Below are 26,172 nucleotides of genomic sequence, written 5' to 3' on the forward strand. Positions count from 1 at the left end.
CTTTGAAGTTCATTTGCAGAAACAGACAAAAATATACATTATGATTAATTATGTTTTTTGCATGTAAATTTTATGTTTTTTCTTTAATTAGTTTTTGCAAATGAGCTCTAGTCAAAGTTGGTTTCAGTATGCAAACAATCAGGCATTTTAAGGGGAAATGCATAATCCAACACATTTGTTGCTTTGTCAACACTAAAAGTGCCTCCTTTCATGTAGCATAGCGTCATCCAACAGGACAGAATCATGCTAACTAACATCCAGTCAGACAGCCCCGTCCCACAATGTATTGGTGTCAAAGGCTCACTTTGACCTCGGTCTTATTGGTAAAGGTGAAAGGAGATTTTCCTGGGAAGTAGAGCAGTGGTCATTTACCATGGATATTTGGATGAGATCTCTGGCCTTCATCAGCATGAGGTGACATTAGAGAAGAGGGAAAACAGCAGAACATGTGTTGAAAAAAATATCACCATCAGCAAGAGTCACAGTAAACAAGAACACAGTCATATATATTAGAAAAACCATGACGACTACCATTTGTTTTTTTAATTGCTTTTTTTCCCGATCTCGCTGTCACCACACACAAATGAGGCACCGGTGACTTCAGCACACATGAGAAACATCGTAAGATTACGTGTTATCGAGTGAAAGATGCAGCTACTGTACAGCGGGAAGTACTTGGCGAGTACTCACCGCCTCCACCTCGGCCGGATCGTACCACACATTGATGTAAGGGTGCTGTAAGGCCTCGTCCACCGATATCCGCTTGGCGGGGTCAATGATCAGCATTTTGGACAGCAGGTCTCTGGCTTGGCTTGCTGTGGTTTGGGAAGAATCGCAATGTGGGCATGAATGGAGAGACATTTGTGTCTTTTTATGCAATCATCCCTCCATCCATCCATCCATCCATTTTTTACCTCTTGTCCCTTTTGGGGGTGCTGGAGCCTATCTCAGCTGCATTCGGGCAGAAGGCGATATACACCCTGGACCAGTAGCCATCTCATCGCAGGGCCAACACAGATAGACAGACAACATTCATACTCACATTCAACACATTAGGGACCATTTAGTGTTGCCAATCAACCTATCCCCAGGTGCATGTCTTAGGCAGTCATCCATCCATCCATTTTTTACCGCTTATTCCCTTTGGGGTCGCGGGGGGCTCTGGTGCCGATCTCAGCTGCATTTGGGGGGGAAGGCGTGATACACCCTGGACAGGTCACCATCTCATCGCATGGCCAACACAGATACACAGACAACATTCATACTCACATTCACACACTAGGGGACCATTTAGTGTTGCCAATCAACCTATCCCCAGGTGCATGTCTTATGCGCTAAATATTTTAAAACTTCTTCTCACTTACCAAAGGTATGCAGTAAAAATTTGAGTGTGACGTAAGCTTGGACCTCAAATCCTACTGAATAGCTCTTAATCTTCTTCCCTTTATGCGATTTCAAATTACCGGTAATGAAATCAGCCTTCTCCATTTTGAAAATGATGACAGGGGAAGTGTCACTCGTGACGTCACGAGTTTGACCAGGCAGTAATACTAAGCATGCGCTAATTATTTTGCGAAGCGAGTTTGACCCGGCAATATTTCAAGGCAGGCGCAAACTATATGCCTTGTGGCAATTCAAGGAAATACGGTATTTAAATTTACTGTTTTAATTGGTTTCATCCTTAAAATCATTTTTAATCATATTTTATATTTTTTTATATTGGTTTTATATGTATTTATTTTTATTTTTTGTTTTTATTTAGTCATTGGTGGAGCTCAGGATAGTATTTGAATGTTGTTTTTAATATTGTGCAGCATTTTGGAAAAATGTTGTTGTTTAAATGTGCTATATAAATAAAGTGGATTGGATTGATTGGATTAAATATGAAAAAATATATATATATTTTTTCAAACAAAAGTTTCACCTTTTTAATACAAAATTGTATATGAAACTATGAATTATGAATTTGCTGGATTTTTGTTCTGTTTTTTGATTTTTATACAAAAGTAAAACATTTTTAAATTTGTAAAATATGGATATTAAAAAATTATTTTCAAGTTTCAAGTTTTATTCCTCACATGCAGAGTACACCACAGTAAAATACTGTTTTCCATGCTATTCAGATATTGCGTACAGTGGGATCCAAACATTAGTTACAGAATCTAATACACTAAATACAAAAAAATACAATATGTTGCACAATAAGTTACGGTTGTTGTGGTAGAGGTATCAGTACGAGTAGAAGTACATAATTCAAATACATTACCAGTGTAAGATCAAATAGTTTCAAATAGTTCAATTTGATTACAAATGAAAAAAACTTGAAGAAATAGTCCATCTCCATTTACAATTGCCTATACATTTACTATATAAAAAATAACATTTGCCCACGAAACGTTTTAGGTTTGTAACATTTTTTTTTTTTTTACTTTGTCCCCCATAAAAATATGAAAAACATTCATCTAAATCTGGGGTCGGGAACCTTTTTGGCTGAGAGAGCCATGAAAGCCAAATATTTAAAAATGTATTTCCGTGTGAGTCATATAAAACTTTTTAACACTGAATACAACTTAATGCGCAGATTTTTAAGAGAAAGACCAAATTTTTAGAGTATAATAAGTTTCTTATTCTTTTTAATAACATTGTTGAGCGTGGCTACCACTGCTGCTCACTGCTCCCCTCACCTCCCAGGGGATGGAACAAGGGGATGGGTCGAATGCAGACGACAATTTCACCACACCTAGCATGTGTGTGTGACTATCATTGGTACTTTAACTTTAAGCCAACCAATAATAAATAAAATACTTCTTACCATTAATGCGACGTCTTTATTTTATTTTATTTTATTTATTTATTTTATTTATTTTTTATTTATTTTATTTTAGCTTAGTACAGTGTGACTTGTTAAAGGGTGGACTAGCAAAGTAAGTTTTTCATTGTACTGCAAACTGTCTGTTTAACTGTGCATATGACAATAAACAATCTTGAATCTTGAATCTTTTTGAACAGGTGCAGTAGAAAAGGGACCAATGGATTAAAATGCATGAGAATATTTTCCCTTTCCAACGTTATTTTTAACACTGTGATTAGCGGCATAACTATTTTTTGTGTATGTACTCAACTCCATTTGCAATGCTGACTGTGTTGAATAGATAACAGGGTGCATGACAAATATCAGACAGATAATGAGGCGAGATTGCCAGTGCTGGGCTACATACCACACGATTCGAATCAATTTTTGGATCGATTCTTGATTCAAAATGATTCTTGATTCAAAATCAATACTTTTTTAATAACAGTGGGTGCCATCTCTATGATTAACTAAATACCTCCACAAGCTTGATAAACAGCTCTGATGAATTTATATATAACTTAAAATAAATCTGGTTTTGTTTGATAAAATTCCACCCAAACATGAATTAAAGTCAATAGGCAACAGGAGAAGTATCACACACTTCACTTTTCTAAAGTAAATCTGTACAGTACATATGGGCATTTACTGTACATTAACAATATCATTTGACCTAGTGGCTGGACAGGACAGATTTAAATATATATATGAAAATACAAATAAAGTTTTTTTTAACGAATAACAATCATTACAAATAAGAATTGCGATTCATTCAAAAATCGATTTTTTTTTTGACACCCCAAATAGGTAGGCTTGGTTAAGCAAATAAAGCGCTCCTTTTCTACTACCTGTGCCGAGCTGTACATTTCTCCTGTGCTCACTGTAAACAAACATGGCATCTGGGACCTATGTACTTTTTCAAGGAAAGACTTTTCACATTCTATTTGCACCAAATATTCTGCAAACATTCCGCGAGGAGGGGAAAAATCATCGAGCAGGCTTTTTAACGCGTCAGACCAAAAAATGTGTGCATAAAATTTTAAAGAATCATAGATGTTAATATCGTATCTGTATCGGTCTCGAAAATCAGGAAGTTATCTATGTCGTATCTGTTTGAATAAAAAAATAGTATACATCCCTCATGAATACATGGGAATTTTTACAAAGTATATACATTTTTTCAAAATTTGTAAAATTTCTGTCTCTTAAATTAGCCCTAAATGGCAAAGCTTTGCAAAACCCCACACATTTGTTTGTAAACAATACTTTTGTTCCAATGTTTCTTAACGTAAACAAATGTGATATTTTATATTAAAGTTGCATTTTTTTTTAAGAACTGGCTGTCAATAGTTAATATTTATGTTTGTCCACCAGATGGTGCCACTCTTTCCCATTTAAAGCATGCAGCAAAATGTTACTCTTTTTATTTTTTTTTGCTCAACTTTGTCTTTTTCAGTGTCTTTTGCTTTATAAACGATGATCGGCTGAATAATTGTGTACATGTACAGTAAAAAGAATGTGTGTTTTTACTTACATTTTGGGATGTGAGGGTAAAACTTTATTGTAATAAAAACTGTATTTATGTAAACACACTGGATTTTAAACTATTCATTATTAATTAGTATTCATTATTAATGTGGATATTCAAGCCTAAAATAGTTTTAAAAGATTGATTAAATTAAAGTGGAACATTATATTTAAGGTTATATACTTTTTTTTATTAAAATGTGTGAGTTTATTGAATTCAAGACCATCTATCCATCTATCTATCTATCTATCTATCTATCTATCTATCTATCTATCTATCTATCTATCTATCTATCTATCTATCTATCTATCTATCTATCTATCTATCTATCTATCTATCTATCTATCTATCTATCTATCATCCATCCATCTACCATTCTATATTGCTTGAGTTCAGAGGAATTTGTCATGTCGGGCCTACTTCCTGCCATTGACAACATGAGCTTCTCTCTGATCTCCACGACTGATGAATATTTTAGCAGCCAACAGCTTCAATGTCACAGCACAGAGGCCACAAAAAAGAAATGATTGCCACTTATTTTTTACATGCAGCCAGTAAAAGGAAGGAGAAGTAGGGCAGCATTGAGAACAGATCATCGCCAATGCTTAACAATTCTAATGTGGATCAGCGTCCAATAGTGCACCTTCATAGCACCCACCTCCTGAATTGCATGACATATTATCGAATAATTTTGTATATATCTATATGTATTCAGATATTTTTGGCTATGGCATACAGTGCTAAATATTTTCAGTTGTTATTTATTTGTTTTATTTTGTTAATTTAATTCTGTACTTTCAATTATTTCGTTTTAGTTTATTATTTTTTACAAGCCAGCCTTTAGTATTTTTTACTTTTTAACATTCTTTATAGAATTGTATTATTCCTAGCACAATGCTGTCACCATGTTTTCATGATTTTTTTTTTATTAGTTATATTTCAGTAAAATGCTGTTTGCTATTTTTATTCACCAAACAGGCAAAGAATGTTTGTCAACTGGGGAATTCTAAAACGCAAAACGTGTTTAATATTTGACATTTGTATGTAAATAATTGATTTGATTTATATATTGCTTTATTAATTTAATGCATATAAATGTATATGTTATTGTATTTTAAAACTTAAGAGTATAAAATAATTTTTTTAACTACTTTGATGTATTCTATTTTTTCATTATAATTTCATACTATCATTTTTGAAATAATATACGTTTTTAAGACAGCGTGTCTCAAACCTGAGGTTATTTAAAAAAAAAAAAGTTTTATAAAATAGTGTTACATACTGTAAACCTTTGTAAGGATTTTTATTTTGTTTTTCAATATAACCCATTCAAACAGGGGAAGACTGATTAGGAAGAGTGATGGGTCGCCACAAGTACAGCGCCCCAAACAAATTGACGCTAAATGTCAAGGTTGTGGCTAAATGTGATGCATTTTTGGTAAGTTTGAGTTCCCGGGATGAACCAGTTTGTACCAGGACTGGAGTGGAAGTGGTTTGAAGCAAACACATAAAAAGAAGCATGTATTTTTTCATTTTTTTTAAACCTTTGGTTATACTCTCACCTTTCAGTTTGTTGTGCTCGGAGTCTGCGGGGAAAAGGCAGTCCGGGAAGAGTTTTGGAAAGGTGAGACCTGCATACTTTGGCCGGTTCTCCACGTAGTTTCTCACGGTGGGTTGGAGCTTCTTCATGAACTCTGGCGCCGGCGTGCCAAGCTGCTCGATCACCTTGTTCCATTGGTCAATATCTGGTGCGGATGGGTGGGTTTAAGGGAAACAGGCACACTGGAAATACCGAGACCATCACTAGAATATTCAGAAACACCTCTGAGCAGTGTTGTCTTGAGCTCACTAAAGAGTGCCACTTGAGAAAGTTCTACCACAGGTCGTTGTTGAATTGCCCGCTTCCTGTTAGCGCTCATCATCTTCAAATATCTAATTAGGTGTTGGCTGTCAGAAGGATACGGTCCGTCCCAGGGAAAAGCACTGTCCCTCTAATCACCTCTCCAAAGATGCAGCCGACTGACCACATGTCCACTGGGCTCACATACAAACAACCGCACACACAAACTAGAATTACCCACAACTCCAAAACAACTCCTCTTTACTCAGACCTACACAAGCTTTGGCTGTTGTTTTGCTAGAACATTATTAATCGCATCATTCCCCAAGTAGAGGTTGAAATAACAGTGGACCAAAGAATGACCCCTGTGGGACTCCACTCTATACTTTTTGCATCATGTGATGTCATAGTTGAATAGGGATGGGTATGATAAGATATTGTTAAGGACTAAACTGTTTTTATTTAAGTGTGCGCTACTTGGCTGCAACCAGCACAGGCGCTGTTGACTCAGTCGCAACAAGCTTCTAATCAAAAATAGAAATGAGATGACGTCAGCCATGGGAAGTTAGGCTACGTCCATGTAATGACACAACTCATTAGAATGGCATTGAAACAGGAGTTCCAAACATTCAGACTCTTGCTTTATTTTTCAGTTTCAGCTTAATTCAAACATGTATACCAAGGGTCGGCAATCCAAAATGTTAAAAAAGCCATACAAAAACACAAAAACAAATCCGTCTGGAGCCGCAAAAAAATTAAAAGCCATATTAAATACAGATAGTGGGTCATGAGATATAAATGTAATTATGAGGACTTAAAGGAAAGTAAATGAGCTCAAATATAGCTACAAATGAGGCATAATGATGCAATAAGTACATACAGCTAGCCTAAATAGCATGTTAGCATCGATTAGCTTGCAGTCATGCAGTGACCAAATATGTCTGATTATTACTCCACATAAGTCAAAAACATCAACAAAACTCACCTTTGTGCATTCATGTACAACGTTAAAAGTTTGGTGGACAAAATGAGACAGAAAAAGAAGTGGCATAAAACACGTCTTGGAAAGTCGGAGAAAGTTATTCATGTAAACAAACTACGGTGAGTTCAAGGACCGCTAAAATTAGTAGGACAAAATATTTGAATCAATGAAGCATGTTTAATATAAACAGTGTGCTTTATAGCAGTTAGGATGGTTTGTTTTTCCTCCACCAGAAACCATATTTAAAGAAAAAATATGTTTTTTCCCCCTCATCTTTTTCCATTTTCATTTATTTTTGAAAAGGCTCCAGAGAGCCACTAGGGGGGCGCTAAAGAGCCGCATGCGGCTCCAGAGCCGCGGGTTGCCGACCCCCGATGTATACTATACAATTGTTTCATTAAAGCACGTCCGAAAAGGAGTAGGAAAAAGCAGATCTTATTTAATTGTACCCCTTTTCATTTCAGTTTTATCCAATTTATTTGTTCTCTGTTTGTAACAGAACAGTGTATAAATAAATAAATATACCATAGGTTAACAAATATTAAATAATGATTATCTGTTTTTTAAAGAATTAGAAAGTTTCAATAAACAGAATCATATTGGTGTTTTGTTTGATTTCCTTGTGTAATCCATCCATGATTTAATTCCCCATACGGATATGTTAACCGTCTTAAGTGCTGTACACGCATACACATTAGATTTTCCTCTAAGGTTATATTTCTCCTCTTTTGTTGAAAACAATATGTTGTTCATTCTTTGGTTGCAGGTTATAGTTTGCTTTGTACATAATTTTAGCTGTTTGCAAATGCACCAAGTCGTTGAATTTCAGTATTTTTGATTCAATAAATAAAGGGTCTGTATGTTCTCTATATCTAATATTATGTATTATTTTAATTGATTTTTTTTGTGACACCATTAGTGAATTAAGCACACATTTTTAGTTATTTCCCCATATTTCTACACAATAACTCAGATATGGTAACACTAGTGAGCAGTAGAGAATATTAAGTGATGTTTGGTCCAGAGCATATTTGGCTTTATTCATCATTGACTTGTTTATTGCTACTTTATACTGTATATTTTTACATGAGATATCCAGTTCATTTTATCATCTATTATTACACCCAAACATGTGTTTTCTTTTACCCTTGCAATATCTACTCAGTCTAGTTGTATTTGTGTTTGATGTTTTAGTTACCAAATAGCATTGTTTTAGTTTTACTGATATTCAAAGATAGTCTTTTCTGGCCAAACTATATTTTCCTATTTGTTCATTTCTTCTGTTATTATTTGTATTAGCTTCTGTGTGGTCTCTCCTGAACAAAACAAAGTTGTATCATCTGCAAATAATACTAACTTTATGTCTTTTGTAACTTTACAAATGTTGTTTATATAAAGATTGAACAATTTTGGTCCAAGTATTGATCCATGATATACACCACACGCTATCTTCAGCTCTGTAGACGTGCGATCTCTTATCTTCACCTATTGGTTCCTGTTAGTTAAGTAGCTTTTTATCCAATTTAAGACCAAACCTCTGTTGCCATACCGTTCTTTGTTTATTAAGATTTTATGATTGATTGTGTCAAATGCCTTTGTTAAATCCAGCAGCACATTTTTTTGGCACATTGGTGATCACTTCCGTTATTTCAATCGATGGCATTGATATTGAAATGTTGGTCCTGTATTCGTATTGGTTGTCTATGAGTGTTTCATTTTTATTTATGAAATTGTCCAATCTGTTAAACAATTTTTCAATAATTTTAGAGAACTGTGGAAGTAGAGAAACAGGTATGTAGTTTATAAACTGGTGTTGGTCTGCAGTCTTATAAGATGGTACGATTTTTGCTGTTTTCATTTTATCTGAAATGATAGGTTGCTGATGTATGTTAAAGGTTCTAAAATCTCTTCAATAACCCTTTTTATTGTTTCAATATCAATTCTGTTACAATCAGTTGACGTCTTGGATTGACATTTTTTCACAATATTGATTATTTCCTCTTTTGTCACTCCTTCGGGGAACATCGAGTTGGGATTTCTGTCTATAGTGTCATTCAAGTCCATAAATGAATGACTTCTCATTTCTCTGGATTGCAGCATACAAAACTGTAAACACATAATTGGTCATTTCTATTCATAAAGTGCTGCAGTAACTGTGAATTTGAAGTATAATCTCTTTGCATCCCACTGGGGAAATGGGGGGGCTTCACGATCTTAGAGACATGATAACAGCGCTCCAGACAACACGCACACATTGAAATATTTATTATCTGGAACAAAAATATCCTTAACCTTTTTTTTTTTTTTTTCAACAACTAACTCCTTTTTTGTGTGATTATCAGAAAGAATTCAGTGTGTCGGTTAAGTTGCCACAGTTGAGCCACAAGTGTCATTGTGGTTAGTTTGCACCTCAGTAACATACAGAGAACATAAGGTGATTTTTTCAAATAGCGATTATACACACTATAAAATAAATGAATACATCTTAAAAATTGTAGAAAATGACTGGATAAATAATGGCATATTTAAATATCTGCTGTTTGAAAATGAATGACTCAAATACATATTTATAAACATTTTATAAATGTATAATATATGTTGTACTGTACAATATTTATTATACATTTTATAAATGCATAATATATGTTGTACTGTACAATATATATTATACTGTATGCATCCATCCATCCATCTCCTACCGCTTGTCCCTTTTCTGAATTCTGGGGGCTATGGCCTATCCCACAGTGCATGTATAAAACATGTACTGTATACAATTAACGATTGAATAATGAGCTATGTAAATAGCTGTTGTTTATTTTATTTAACTACAAAAGAATTTCTTAATAAATATTTACATAAAAAAGTAACATGAGAGTTGACTAAATGAATTTTACCTATACCAACACAGAGTTTTGTGATAACTTAGATACAATTATTCTGAGAGAAAGTTTGATCTTTTTTATTTATTTTTTTTAATTTGATTTTTTTTCAGGAAACAGGCTAACCTAGTATGCTGTAGCTGTTAAAAATCTTAATAATGTTTCATCAAACATATATCAACGTTGTAGCCCTAGGGTAAACTGGGTAACATAAGGCATATTGACAGAGCTTAACCCATTGTTACTATAACAATCTACAAGATTAATATAGGTTGCCTCTCTCTCTTCCCTTTCATCTTTCGGTATTCCTTCTTTTTTTTTTTTTTCATTTATTTATTAATTTTTTTATTATCTTTCCTGCTATCATTATGTATACGTATTGTTGCATTTGAACAACTGTATTGTTGATAATAGATGTAAACTTTTGTTGTTGTTCATGATCAATAGCGCTTTTTCTATTGGTATTTGTATTGCTCCGGTTTTAGTGTAAAAATGCTCATTGTCATTACTATATTATTTATTTCACTAACTGCTTATTTGCTATCACTTTTACGATCATATTTGTACATATTGTATGTGCTGGTGTTGTTCTATTGTTGTTGTTGTTATTGTTGTATTTGCTGTTGTTTTTGTCTCTCTGTCAATCCCCCTCTTATCCCCACAATTTCCCCCTCTGTCTTCCTTTTTTTCTCTTTCTATCCCCTCCTGCTCCGGCCCTGCTGCACCAAATGATAATATAAATACATTTAATAAAGTCAAATTCAAATAAGGCAACAAGAGAAGTATCCTACACTTCTCTTTTGTAAAGTAAATCTGAACAGCCGATATGGGCATCTACATCAACTATATGATTTGCCTGAGAAGCTGGACAGGACAAAAAAAAAAAAAATGTGCAATGCTATGCTGATGTTGCTAGGTCCTCCTGTCCCACTTAGGGATATGGTACATACACAACGGTACCAATTGTTGCTACTTTTTTGTGGTCATGTGTAAATAAATGGTAATTGTTTTAATAATATATATTATTATTTATCAATATTTCCATATTATTTGACCGATTATGGTAACCGTGCTGGTCAGTGGTTGTATCTTGTTTTCCTAATATTCATTTCTGGGTCGGAAGAATAAATAAAATAAAAACAAAATAAAAATAAATAAATATGTATTACTACCTCATAATTTTACTAATAGTAATACCAGTGGTGAGGGATGTTGTCAAGCTAAAAAAGAGTCTTATGGGGTCCTCTGGGCTCAGAGGACTCTGGAGGCAGCAGACAGGTACCGACAGGCATAGAGGTGTGCAGCTTAGGTGGTCGCAGAGGCAACAACTCGGACATTGGAGGAATTCAAAGAAGCCATGAAAAACGACTTTCGAAATGGCTTCGAAGCGATTCTGGACCACCATCCGCTGCCTCAGGATTATGAAGCAGTGCACTGTCAACACCGTGTATGGTGGGGATGGTGTGCTGCTGATCTCTACTCGAGATATGTTTCGGTGGAAGGAATACTTCAAAGACCTCTTCAATCCCACTTACACATCTTCCAATGAGGAAGCAGTGCCTGGGGACTCCGCACTGGGCTCTCCTATTTCTGGGGCTGGGGTTGCCAAGGTAGTTCAGAAACTCCTTAGTGGCAAGGCCTCGGGGCTGCCCAGAGTTCCTTAAGGCTCAGGATGCTGTGGGGCTGTCTTGGTTGACAAGACTCTGCAGCATTGCGTGGACAACAGGGGCGGTGCCTCTGGATTGGTAGACTGGGGTTGTGCTTCCTCTATTTAAAAAGAGGAACCGGAGGGTGTGTTTCAATTATCACGGGATCACACTCCTCAGCCTGCACTGTAAGGTCTAGTCAGGTGTACTGGAGAGGAGGTTACGCCAGATAGTCCAACCTCGGATACAGGAGGAGCAGTGTCGTTTTTGTCCTGGTCATAGGACTGTGGACCAGCTCTATACTCTTGGCAGGATCCTTGAGGGTTCATGGGAGTTTGCCCAACCAGTCTACAAGTGATTTGTAGACTTGGAGAAGGCATTTGACCGTGTCCCTCAGGAAGTCCTGTGGAGAGTACTCAGAGAGTATGGGGTATAGAATTGGCTAATTGTGGCTGTCCGATCCCTGAATGATCAGTGTCAGAGCTTGGTCCGCAATGCCGGCAGTAAGTCTGACCCGTTTCCAGTGAGGGTTGGACTCCACCAGGGCTGTCTTTCGTCATCGATTTCAGCAATTCTGTATGCAACTTTTATGGACATAATTTCTAGGCGCAGTCAGGGCGTTGAGTGGATCCGGGAGGATTAAGTATCTGCTTTTTGCAGATTATGTGATCCTGCTGCCTCGGGATACCCCGGGGATCTTGACAAAGTAGCTGGGTAGAGGGAAGTCTGGGCTTCTCTGCTTAGGCTGCTTCCCCCACGACCCAACTTTGGATAAGCGGAAGAAGATGGATGGAATTTTACTACTAATAATATCAGTACATAGTATAATTGTTTAACATTAATGTTAAGTAATATATACGGATCAAAAATAAAAACCTAACCACAGTAACTACAAAGAGCATATACATATGTGATTACAAATATTTTTATCCCTGTATAAATTATGATATGTAGACCTACAGTATTAATCAATAAATGATCTGTGATAGTATATATATATATATATACATCACATATTTAAATACATATAATTATTGTTGTCTTTTGTTTTTAAATAATTTTAAAAAGACACACTGCGGGTGTCAACAAGGATACAGTCCCGCCCGGGGAAAAGGATTTTGTGGCGCACCATTTCTCCCATAATGCACCCCACCGACCATATGTCCACTGCACGCACCGAGGTGATGCCAAAAGAAGGAAGGAAAGCAGACATTAGTGTTAGGAAGCCATCTAGGAGAGAAAGCACGTATTAATATGCTAATTAGAGTGCTATGTCACGTAGGGATAGTACATTGTTATAGAAATACAAGTGATCTAAAAAAAAAAAAAGAGCAGAAGAAGCTCAGCAAAGTAAAGTGGGATTACAATGGCAGGAAAATTAATACAGAATGAGTCATAACAATTCAAAGTACAGTATTTTGCTTCTAATGGCTTAATTAATGTTGTGCTCCAGTCAGAAGGACTGTTTTGTTTCCCTGTTCAACGTCTAGTACACTGAATTAAATACAATCCTTCCTTTGACGTCTAACAAGAAGCACTACGTTACAAAATACATTTGATTTGCAACTAACTCGTGTACAGTATATGTGATATACAAAGAAAATATAACAAGTGTACATCCAGGACAGTTCTTACCGTTCTCTTTGTATCCCATGCCCAGTATAACCTCTGGGGCTCTGTAGTATCTTGTCACCACATAAGGGGTCATCATGAAACTAGTGCCCGCGGTCCTAGCTAGACCAAAGTCTAGGATCTTCAGAGTGCAGTCTGACTTCACCACTATATTGCTCGGTTTCAGGTCCTGCATGAAAGGAGTAAAAAACTCTTCAGATGCTGGTATCTGATGAATAGTCTGTTACTTGGTCTGGTTGTAATAGCGTTGCCAAAATGTTAACATTGCTAATTATCATAAAAGTGTCAAATATGTAACCACACATCAAATGTCACACTGTCAAAACTGAAATATGTCACACCGCGGTGAGGGATGTCTTTTCTTGGTTTCTTTTGTCTTGTGAATTGCATGTTTTATTTTGAAAAGTAACTCCTTGTTTCAGATCACTTGCCCTTCCTCTTGTGTCATCAGTCTGACGTCATCCCTGACCTTTGATTGTTTCCACCTGTTTCCCATTACCCTTGTGTGTCATATAAACCCACGCCTCCCTTTGTTCTGTGGCAGATTGTCTCGAGTTTCCGTCTAGCATCCATGTCCATGTCCATGACCATGCTTTGCCTCGTCCCACGCTTATATTCCTGGATCCTGAATTCCCACGCTGCTATTTTGAATTTGACTTTTCTCCTCCTCAGTAGAGTGATTTTTGTTATTTAGTTTATTCAACCAAAGCGGTGTTTTTTTTTTTTCCTACGAATATTTCTTTCCTCAAATTTTTGAGTGAATTTTTGTCAACCATATTTAGATTAAGATTAAGTGTAGAAATTCTCATAGTCATTGGTTTCTTCCTCCTGTTGGAGCGTTGTATGTTAATAAGTTTTATAGCAGATACGGCGCAAATTATAGTTTGTCTTTGTTTTTGTGTTCTCCTCCTTCTAGGAGTGAATCTCGGTTGTTCCCTCTTTTTGGGACCTTTTTCGCCGACAGTTTTTGTTATTTGTAGATATTGTAATACTCTGACTCAGGAGGTGAAAGAGCTGTCAAAATAAAAGCATAAAAAAGTATCCCTACTCTGCATCTGAGTTCAATCCTTTGTCCAAGCCTGACAAAATAAGAGTCAAACGGTCTCTCTGTATGTTTTAATTAAAAGTGTAAAAATAAATTTAAGCATTGTTGCTATCATTGTTACAGCTCAGACCCCTGCCAACGACGCTCATCCGTCTGTGCGCATCTCAGGACATGCCCACGGGCGCGCACATCCAGGGACGCGCCGTGCCTGTCCGCCCTGCAGCATCCACCAGCTGCATGCATTCACTGGTAATCAGCACACCTGCCGGTAATGATCAAGCTTTCTTCTTAAACCTGGACAACCTGCCATCGCTCTCCGGAGTATAGTCTTCAGTTGGCATTCAGTAAGCGATCATCCAACTTCATCCTGCTTGATACAATCCTGCTCTCTGTCTCTTTTTCCTTCCGTGTTTCATTGTCGTGTCATCCTACTGCAGACCTGCGTTCCTGTGTTTGAAGTTTCTGTGGTTCTCGTCATTCCTCGTCATCGTTTCCCTGCTTCTCGGACTTCCTCCTTGGATCTCGACCTCCCGCTTGGAAACGGATCTTGTCTCTTCGCTCCTGCCCTGGATCATCTGCCTGCCCCATGGACTTCCGTGTTCTTTCGCTCTCACCAACATTTATGGAAAACCTTCCAGTTAAATACTACACATTGTCTGACACCATACATACTCTTGGATCTAGTTCACACTCCATTTACTTAGTTTATATTTATATTGTTTGATTATTATATATATGGTTAATATATATAATAAATGTATACAGCTACAAAGCCCTCTAGTGTCTGTTGCCGTCATCTTCCCCTTTTAAACCATAACAATCATGGCCCTGTGATGAGGTGGCGACTTGTCCAGGGTGTACCCGCCTTCCGCCCAATTGTAGCTGAGACAGGCACCAGCAACTCCAAATGGAATAATAAGCGGTAGGAAATGGATGGATGGATGGATGTTACTCTCATATTTTTAGTCCTGAATGTAATTTAAGCATAATGCATCTCCATCCATCCATTGTGTTCTATCGCTTGTCCCTTTTGGGGTTGCGGTTGGTGCTGGCACCTATCTCAGCTGCATTTGGGCGGAAGGTGGCGTACACCCTGGACAAGTCGCTACCTCATCACAGGGCCAACATAGATAGACAGACAAAATTCACACTCACATTCACACACTAGGGACCATTTAGAGTTAGTGTTGCCAACACTTTTTGAAAAAATCTAGTGTAGAAACAAGTTAACCACTGTAAAACGTAGATACAATAAAAACTTAACTTTGACAACACACATTTGTTGGCTCTGCAGTCTGCACAAACACAAAAAAAAATAAAAGAAAATGCTAAACATAGGTTTAACCTTGGAAATCTCATGAGGTACGCTGGCGTCTTGTGTGATTAAGTTCTGTGTGGGTTACAATATTTGGCGATGAAATGATATACGTGTATATATGATATACTTTGTAAAACTTTGTTGGGTCAAGTTAGTTGTTTGACACATTAAGTTTCATATATCAACAGAAATCACAGCAAAAACAGTGTTTGAAACGCACTTCAAATTTGAAATCACTGCTCTGTATTGAATATAAAAAATAGAAAGTAAGTGTCTGCTGGGGCACTGCCCCTCTTGGGCCCTAATGCAGAGATGCGCCTGCTGCTCTATATCATTTTTTAATGGGCTCCCCGACACTAGGTGGCGCCAAAATTCAGCTTGAAAGAAGTAAAGAAAAACATTGTTTTTAACTAACTTCAGTTATGTTTAAAAGACACGTGAAATTAGTTTTACTTCCTATGTGAAGTAGTAATCCATACTGTAAATGCCACAGCAAACATCAAAATAATGTTAAGTAGGTGGACAAGTTTACATACTTTATAGACTCTCCTACCCTGTGAATAATGCCTGCTGAATGCAGATGTTTGATGCCACACAACATCTGGTAGAGCAGGTAGGACATTCTCTCGTGGTCGAGTTCCATCTGAATCACCTGGCATAGGTTGGCATCCATCAGCTCCATTACTAGGTACCTGCGACAAGGTGTGTTCATCAACAAAACAAATCAATTGGTTGGTATTCACAGTATCAAATAATATACTGGGGCAACATGGTTCAGATGGTAGATATGAAATACAGGACTGTCTCAGAAGATTAGAATATTGTGATAAAGTCCTTTATTTTCTGTAATGCAACTAAAAACATGAAAATGTCATACATTCTGGATTCATTACACATCAACTGAAATATTGCAAGCCTTTTATTATTTTAATATTGCTGATTATGGCATACAGCGTAAGAAAACTCAAAAATCCTATCTCAAAAAATTTGAATATTTCCTCAGACCAAGTAAAAAAAAATATTTATAACAGCAAAACAAAATCAAACATTTGAAAATGTCAATTAATGAACTGAGTTCTTGGTTGGGAATCCTTTTACACGGATTACTGCATCAATACGGCGTAGCATGGAGGCAATCAGCCTGTGGCATTGCTGAGGTGTTATGGATGCCCAGGATGCTTCAATAACAGCCTTTAGCTCATTTGCATTACTGGAACATTTCAGGTTCTTCTTCACAATAACCCACAAATTATTTATGGTGTTTAGGTCAGGAGAGTTGGCAGGCCAATGGAGGACAGTAATGCCATGGTCAGTACACCAGTTACTGCTGGTTTTGGCACTGTGAGCAGGTGCCAGATCATGCTGGAAAATGAAATCATCATCTCCATAGAGCTTTTCAACAGATACAGCTTCAATAGCCGTATTCCCATGGTCAAGCCACTCCTGAACTCTAGACAACGGAAGTTCCCTCAGTCAGCAATGGTTTGGGGAGCCATGTCAGCTGCTGGTTTTGGTCCACTATGTTTCATCAAGTCCAGAGTCAATGCAGCTGTGTACTTGCTTCCATCTATTGTAAAGCTCTATGGAGATGATGATTTCATTTTCCAGCATGATCTGGCAGTGACAATCTACAATGTAAATAGTCATGAAAATAAAGAAAACACATTGAAATGAGAATGTGTCTCCAAACTTTTGGGCTGCACTCTTCATGCTGTTTTTCCACCCACTTTTAAAGATTCTTACTCTGTGAGGGTTGTGTTCTCACCATCACAAGTAGAAAAGGATCTTTGCGAACATGTCAAATACTGTAACCAAATCAGTTACGTGATTTGTCTATTCAACCACACACAAGTACCTCTCATTTGACATTTTCAACATAGTTTTGTGCTTAATGAACTTAAATACCCAGTACTCACACATCTTGAAAGTCCTCTAATGATTTCTGTGGTGTGAAGACATTTAATAAACTGATAATCTGCAAGAGAAGAGGAGGAGTAAAGTCAGTAATACATTTGCATACAGAAATGTGTTCCAGAAAAGTCAATAGTCCGCTGCAGCATGAGAGATAACGTGTCCTCTGGAGCAAGTGCGGTCCATTTCCGCAGGCGTGAAATTTAACATTGTCACAGTATCAAAACTCACTCCCGTCCATTTTGTATAGAGGGAACAAAGTAGACGCATTGCCTCCTTACATTTTTGTGATTGACACATTTCATGAGCACCAACTCCCGGTACGCCCTCTTGGCATGGGTCTGGTTCTGGAAGGGTCTACTCAGCTTCTTGATGGCTACATTTCTATCTAGGACAGCATCATAGCCCGCACTGTCCAAGAAAAAACAGACAAGGAAACAAGACTGATTAGGAAAAAAAAAAAACAATGAACAGATGCTGTGTATCCGGTCTTGTCGTCAAGTCAATTATAATGTAATATTCAACGCAGTTTTGAATAGATAGCATATTAATACTCAAATAAAACAGTAGTTGCTGCTAACTACATCTACATTAACTACTATCTGGTAAGGAATAAGCCATGTTACACACAAATATTAATTATAATTCTAAAAAAAGGAACATAAACAAATAAAAAGTGCCAAATGTATTTTAAGTGTGCCAAATGGATCTTGACAGTTGAATAAAACAATATAAATATCTTTCTGTGTTTTTGAAAAAAAAAAAAAAATCATGATGATGAAAAGATATGACCGAGAATAATTATTTCTTCATTATTGGTTTAATTGTTGTAAAATGAAAATATGGCTTTGTAGTTGCCGACGTTGAAAGTCGATTGTTGTATTTGTGTAAATAGGCTGCAGATAATATACGTTTTTGACTTATTTCTCATCGAGAGGAGCCAGATGTGGTGGTTCGGGCATCTGGTCAGGATGCCACCCGAACGCCTCCCTAGGGAGGTGTTTAGGGCACGTCCAACCGGTAGGAGGCCACGGGGAAGACCCAGGACACGTTGGGAAGACTATGTCTCCCGGCTGGCCTGGGAACGCCTCGGGATCCCCCGGGAAGAGCTAGACGAAGTGGCTGGAGAGAGGGAAGTCTGGGCTTCCCTGCTTAGGCTGCTGTCCCCGCGACCCAACCTCAGATAAGTGGAAGATGATGGATGGATGGATGGACGTATTTCTGCTCCTTTCATTCATATTTTACTTTGATATTATGTTGATTGGTTTCTTTTTATTTTATCCCTTTATTTGATTTTTTTATGAATGAAATAAATAAATGAAAGTCAAATTTGATTGCTTTTGGTAAGAAATGAGCCAGGTTTTACAGTAAAAAGTGTTTGTTTTTTAAAAAAAAAGACAAATTTAATGTATTGGGAATGTTTTAGATAAAAAGTAGCGGAGGTAGATGACTGCTTAATGATGATTTTGGCTTAGGAAAGCTTGAAATGTGTAATTAATATCGTCAATTGGGTGAGGAATAAGCCAAGTGATACTAAATAAAAGAACATGGACCGAAAGAATATAAGAGAGTAGTGTGGTAAAGTTTTTAAGATTCAGCTAAGCAGTTAAAAAAAACACACACACAATGTTTTAAGGAATATGTATTTTAAAATGTAGCAATGTTTGTTTTTTAAACTTGAACTGTGTAACCATTATTATTGTCAGGCTTGCCACTGACAGTTTGTTTGTGTTTTAGTTTCTCCTCTGTGTGTTTAGTATTTCCTGTCCTTAGTTCTTGTCTAGTGGTCTTATTTTGTCAGCTTCCTGTCCTGTTCCCTGAGTGTTGTGTTTCTCCTCAGCTGCGGCTGATTGGCACCTGGCCACACCCGTTGCCAATCAGCCTGCTCCTATTTGTACCTGCTTTGTCTTGTGTCAGTTGCTGGATCATTGTATTGTCATTCAGACTTGTCGTTGCCATATGTTGCTCTTGTCGTGTCTGTGATTCTTTCCAGCTATTACCTGTCATGCTACATTTTGTCCTGGTCGTCGTAGCGGTAAGCTGTTCTTGTTAGCCATTAGTTATTTCCAGTTTTTCTGTTTGCTATCCACTAGCTTCCATGCTAAAGTTCCTTTTTGTTTTCTAGCTTCCAGTGCTAGCTCCCTTGATTTGTTATTCCGCCCACATGCGTGCTTTTTGTTTGTTCTTGTTCTATTATTTAAATTAAATCATGTTTTCCCATTCAATGCCTGCCTCCTTCTCTGCATCATGGGGTTCGTCAACAAATAACTCTGACATTTATTACACTATTGATGCAATATTCTGCACAAAGATGAGTGTGGCTAGACCCAGTTAGAAAGTAACATTTATTTCGATAACTTTTTGTAAGAACTGATTTATTCTTTAAAAGGAACAAAAAAGAAAAACAAACATTGAATTCATTGCGAATGTTTTTGAGAGAAAGTAGTAGTGTATCAAACTGTTTAAAGATAATTTTTGGCTTAGCTAGCTCGACCATTTGAATTAATATTGCCAATTAAGGGTGATGCTTAAAAAAGCAGCAGAAACAGAAAGAAAGTAAAAGAGTAGTGTGGTGGTTTTCAAGATGAAGCTAAGCAGCTAAGCTAAGTGCTAACTTCCTGTGACCACACAAAGGTGTGCATACAGCTATTATTATATGTGTTGACATAAAGAAATATACTTTTTAAACATGTGTAAACCTGTTTGTTTAAAAGTACTTGAAAAATGTGTAAAGTTACAATTGCTTAATGATTTAAGATAGCGAGTTAGGTTATTCATTTGCACCACCATATCAAACCACAACCACAATAATAAGCTTTGCGTGAATAATCAAAACATAGCATTAATAATTTATAATACCAGATGTACCAACAGTATATACCTTCAATACAAATTGGCTTAGCAGCCCCCCAATGGTAAAGATGCTGCTTGGGGGTTTGAATGTCTCTTTGGGGACTGGGGGCCCAGGGATGATTTGTAACCATGGTAATAGTGGGGCCGACATTAAAAAAAAACAAAAAAAAACACACAACACACAAACGCATTGATCCAAAACGGGATTGAGTCAGCTTTAGCAAAGATGAGAGAAAGATGACATCACGAGCAGCTCAAGTACTTTCGGCCTTCATCCCCTTCTTCATCCTCACAGAGAGTCATAAGGGCAGGAATATGCGCAGATTGGAGGGCGAGTGGGAGTTATCTGTGCCTTCATTTCATCTAAGCTCTGAGTCTTTTAATGCAACTGTTTTTTATTTGACATATAACGGATATTTGTATGTAAAAAATAAAATAAAAAAAAAATAAAATTAAAAAAGAAAATATATATATATATATATATATATATATATATATATATATATGTGTATATATATATATATATATATACATACATACATACATACAGTGGGGCAAAAAAGTATTTAGTCAGCCACCGATTGTGCAAGTTCTCCCACTTAAAATAATGACAGAGGTCTGTCATTTTTATCATAGGTACACTTCAACGGTGACAGACAGAATGTGAAAAAAAAATCCAGGAATTCACATTGTAGGAATTTTAAAGAATTTATTTGTAAATTATGGTGGAAAATAAGTATTTAGTCAACCATTCAAAGCTCTCACTGATGGAAGGAAGTTTTGGCTCAAAATCTCATTATACATGGCCCCATTCATTCTTTCCTTAACACGGATCAATCGTCCTGTCTCCTTAGCAGAAAAACAGCCCCAAAGCATGATGTTTCCACCCCCATGCTTCACAGTAGGTTTGGTGTTCTTGGGATGCAACTCACTATTCTTCTTCCTCCAAACACGACAAGTTGAGTTTATACCAAAAAGTTATATTTTGGTTTCATCTGACCACATGACATTCTCCCAATCTTCTGCTGTATCATCCATGTATCCATTTTGGTATAAACTCAATTTGTCGTGTTTGGAGGAAGAAGAATACTGAGTTGCATCCCAAGAACACAATACCTACTGTGAAGCATGGGGGTGGAAACATCATGCTTTGGGGCTGTTTTTATCCACATTCTGTCTCTCACAGTTGAAGTGTACCTATGATGAAAATTACAGACCTCTGTCATCATTTTAAGTGGGAGAACTTGCACAATCGGTGGCTGACTAAATACTTTTTTGCCCCACTGTACATACACACACACACAAACACATATATATATATATATATAAATATATATATATATATATATATATCGCTAAATACTTTTGGCAATATAGTATATATATTGCCAAAAGTATTTAGCGATCCATCAGAAGGATGAGAATCACTTATCACTTGGCCCGGCCACAGGTGTATAAAATCAAGCACTTAGGCATGGAGATTGTTTCTACAAGCATTTGTGAAACAATTGGGCCGCTCTCATGAGCTTTGTGATTTCCAGCGTCATAGGATGCCATCTGTGCAACCAATCTAGTCGTGAAAATTCCTCGTTCCTAAATATTCCAAATAAATGGCTTATACTTGTATAGCGCTTTTCTACCTCCAAGGTACTCAGAGCGCTCTGACACTATTTCCACATTCACCCATTCACACACTGATGGCAGGAGCTGCCATGCAAGGCTTTAACCACGACCCACCAGGAGCAAGGGTGAAGTGTTTTGCTCAAGGACACTATGGACGTGACGAGGTTGGTAGAAGGTAGGGATCGAACAAGGAACCCTGAAATTGCTAGCATGGTCACTCTCCCAACTCCGTCCCCTATATAAATACAATAAAGAAATACAACAATCGGCTTTATTATAAGAATAGTGAAGAGTTTGGGAACAACAGCAACTCAGCCACAAAGTGGTAGGCAACATAAACTGACAGAGAGGGGTCAGCAGATGCAGAAGCGCATAGTGCAAAGACTTTCTGCACAGTCAGTTGCTACAGAGCTATAAACTTCATGTGACCTTCCAATTAGCCCACATACAGTACACAGAGAGCTTTATGGACTGGGTTTCCATGGCCGAGAAGCTGCATCTAAGCCATACATCACCAGGTCCAATGCAAAGCGTTGGATGCATAGGTGCAAAGTGGTGGTAAAGATAACCTGTCTACTGATAGCTAGTCTCGCGCGACACCCGGTCCATGTGCCTACGACTATTCTTGTCTCCAGTAACGTAAGTATCGTAACAAGCGCAAGACTCTTTTCATGGACAACCCTGGCTCTTGTGTCGTTTTAAAGACAAAAAACCTCAACTGATTTCTATTTTGTGTTTACACTCAGTTTTCCAAAGAATACAAAACCGAATGTTATTAGTTGAAGGGGTTGTAACCGACGTAGCCGAACCGGCCACTTCTTGAGCCGGATATCCGGTCGTATCGGTTTATTGCTAACAACCCCAGAAGCTTCCCTCCGCTTTTATGTTGGCGCACGGGTCCTGACTGTTGTTTGACCTTCCTTATAGTAGCCAGTAGTTCAAAGTACCTGCCCTTTTTGGAATCTGTAGAGCGAGCTTTGGAGAGTGCTCCCTCAGTTGATACCTTTGGTCTGCTGGGGGGCATCAACGCTCACGTTGGCAATGACAGTCAAACCTGGATTGGCGTGATTGCGGATACATCCGCGCGGATCAGAACTTTTGTGCTTGTCCATAACAAACACCATGTTCAAACGAAAGAGTGTCCATATGTGCACTTGGCACCAGGATACCTTTGGCCTGCAGTTCGATGATTGACTTTGTGGTTGTGTCATTAGATTTGCGATCTCATGTTTCGGACATTTGGGTGAAGAAAGGGGTGGAGCTTTCAAATGGTTGTGAGTTGGTTGCGATGGTAGGGGAGGACGCCGGTCATACCTGCCAGGCACAAACATTGTGAGGGTCTGCTGTGAACGTCTGGCAGAGTCTCGCCTCCAGAAGAACATCAAACAAGTTCTGAGAGAGACGTTGGACATTGAGTCTGTGAGGACTATGTTCTATGCCCCTATTGTCGAGACCGCCGATCAGAACTGTGACCGCCAGGTGGTTGGTGTCTGTTGTGACTGTAATCCCAGAGCCACCAGCAGTGAGGGATGCCATCAAACTGAAGAAGGAGTCCTATCGGGGCCTTTTGGCTAAAGGGCAGCGATCATGTACCGACAAGCCAAGCGAGGCAAAAACTCCGACATAGGAAGAGTTCCGGGAAGCCATGGAGAACGACTTCCGGACCGCTTCGAAGCTATTCTGGACCACCATCCACAGCCTCAGGAAGGGGAAAGAGTGCACTGTCAACACCATGTATGGTGGGAATGGTTAAGATCCTGGTTTTGACAGAAACACTAAAGGAATGTGCGCCAAAAACACTAGTTAAAGATCAGTCAGGAGTCTCCTGTTATTAGGACTAATCGCAAAAGCCTTGGTGGAAGACCTTGGAACGCTTTGCTGTTTTTAGGAATCTATTTTGCAAAAAGCTATTCAATGATCGTGTGTGTCACAGAATTATTTATTTTTTTGGAAATCTTCTGCAGAAACTCCAGTTAAAGTACATTTATGTAACAGGAGCACCCTGCTGTTTTTAAGAACCAATTAGTAAAGCTCTGGTCAAAGAGCATTTATGTGATAGCAACATAGCGTTTTTAGTGATCTACAGTGGGGGGAAAAGCTATACAAAGATCCTATATATGACAGGATTACTGCTATTTTTCAATGACATAAATAAAAAGTTGAATAAATACGTAATAAGTATGAGAGAACAAAGTCATTAGCACAAACTAGAGTGGTAATGTGATCCCTGTCATCTAAATTAGATTATGTTCCTAATGGATCAGCGAGATATTAAAGCCGTTTTCGTGGTGGTGGGATTTAGTTGGCTTGGATGTTATAATAGCGTCACCAGAGGGCACTGAAATGACAGCTGCGGGCTTTGCCAGACGACATTTTAAATTAGATTTGAAGGGCTTTTCTGACATGCAACATCCTTTAAACTGGCACGAGCAGTGAGTAAGTTAGCGAGTCAGCATAAATTGCTTTGGGAAGCACAGGAAGGACAACAGCACTGTGCGTACAGTACTATTAAATCACTACGGTCAATGAAACGCCTCAATACGATACCCAAAAGGATTTTACAGTAAAAACACTTTCTGGGAGCTGTGCAGCCGTTTAATGACTCGATGCTTCCTTAAGGTGGATGCTCAGCAGTTGTGCATTGAATTACAACGATGGCGCTCCCTCTGCAGTCAGGACGATTAAGTGGCCTTGCAGGGCGGTCCCACTTGGCCCACATTTTATTCTAACCGGCGCATGGCACACAACAAGGGTTGGCACCATAAATTAAAATGCATCCATTGTCCTAACAGTTTATTCAAACAGAGCACTCGGGCCAGCACCAGCATTGAACCTAACCAAGACAAATTTGTTCTAGAAAAATGTCGGTAAAGACGAGCCTACAGTCATTAAATAATAGGGATGATAAATATACACTTAAGATACATAGATAGATAGATATTACATTATTGATTCCTTCAAGAGAGTACTATCCATCTATCTATCTTAATTGTATATTTATCAGATATAAAAAGTATATGTTATGAAAAAAGTGGTACCGTATTCATATAATATACAAAACATTTTTAATGTTACCATAATAAAAGTATAGTACAAAATGAGTATTAAGATTAAGATGATTTGTGGTATAATGCGGTGAGAAATGATAAAACTGAAAGAATAGAGGATTAATTATGGGTTGTTTTTTTTTAATTACGGGAAAAATAGGTTACAATAATAAAAAGCTGTTTTTCTATTTAAAAAATGTTTGTGTGTATGTATGTGTTTATATATATATATATATATATATATATATATATATATATATATATATATATATATATATATATATATATATATATATATATATATAATATAAAATTAAAGAAAATAATATAGTTTTTTAGAAAAATATTTACACAGTATAGAAAAAATTTTACAATAATAAAAAAAAAAAGTTTAATTTTTTTTAAATATGGTGTATTTCCAAGAAAAATGCTGGTAATGACTAACCTGCAGGTAAAATATAATATAGTAATTTGCATCAATAATATGTAATATAGTCCAACAAAAATATATATAACTAAAATAATGAAGGAGAAGGATTTTTTTTTTCTGAAAATGTTTAAAATGTGTTACAATATTGTTACAATAATAAAGCTGTAATACTGCAAAAGAAAAGTAATATTTTTGGAGGAAAAAATTGTGTCACGAACAGAAAAAAGTCTTAGCGTTACAATAATAAATTGTGATTGTATATGGACATTCTTTTTATAGAAATGTTGTTTTGATTTAAAGAAAAAAAATATTACCATTGCAATAATAGAGGCATACTACAATTAATGACATAAAAATACGATGATTGACATCAAAATTTTGGGAGAAAAATGATTACATTATGTGAAAAAAGCTTCAACGTTGCAGCAATAAAATTGTAATAGTGCATGAATATTTTATTAGTAGAAATTTTTATGATCCGATGCCCGGATCATTCCATATTCTTGTTTTTGTTTCCATTTTGGAATCACACTCTGTTGTTTGACGTCCTTAGTTCCTGTTTTGTTCTGTCACCACGGTAGCTTATT

The 26,172-nt window shown here is 37.1% G+C and overlaps 1 protein-coding gene across 7 annotated transcripts in view; it reads right to left on the minus strand.

Annotated features, from left to right (window-relative positions):
* Window positions 1-26,172, minus strand: part of mapk10 (mitogen-activated protein kinase 10) — an 89,013-nt gene that overhangs the window by 18,678 nt on the left and 44,163 nt on the right. For all 7 annotated transcript variants that reach the window (XM_061876548.1, XM_061876547.1, XM_061876550.1 and 4 more), the window contains 8 exons: window positions 17,914-18,043; window positions 17,638-17,696; window positions 16,275-16,413; window positions 13,362-13,527; window positions 12,822-12,893; window positions 5,942-6,124; window positions 691-815; window positions 373-399 (listed from right to left, as the gene is read on the minus strand). In XM_061876548.1, the coding sequence (XP_061732532.1) occupies window positions 373-399; window positions 691-815; window positions 5,942-6,124; window positions 12,822-12,893; window positions 13,362-13,527; window positions 16,275-16,413; window positions 17,638-17,696; window positions 17,914-18,043 (901 nt within the window). The remainder of the gene's footprint in view (window positions 1-372; window positions 400-690; window positions 816-5,941; window positions 6,125-12,821; window positions 12,894-13,361; window positions 13,528-16,274; window positions 16,414-17,637; window positions 17,697-17,913; window positions 18,044-26,172) is intronic.

The sequence above is a fragment of the Nerophis ophidion genome, linkage group LG17 (assembly GCF_033978795.1).
Source record: "Nerophis ophidion isolate RoL-2023_Sa linkage group LG17, RoL_Noph_v1.0, whole genome shotgun sequence".
In the NCBI taxonomy this organism is placed as follows: domain Eukaryota; kingdom Metazoa; phylum Chordata; class Actinopteri; order Syngnathiformes; family Syngnathidae; genus Nerophis; species Nerophis ophidion.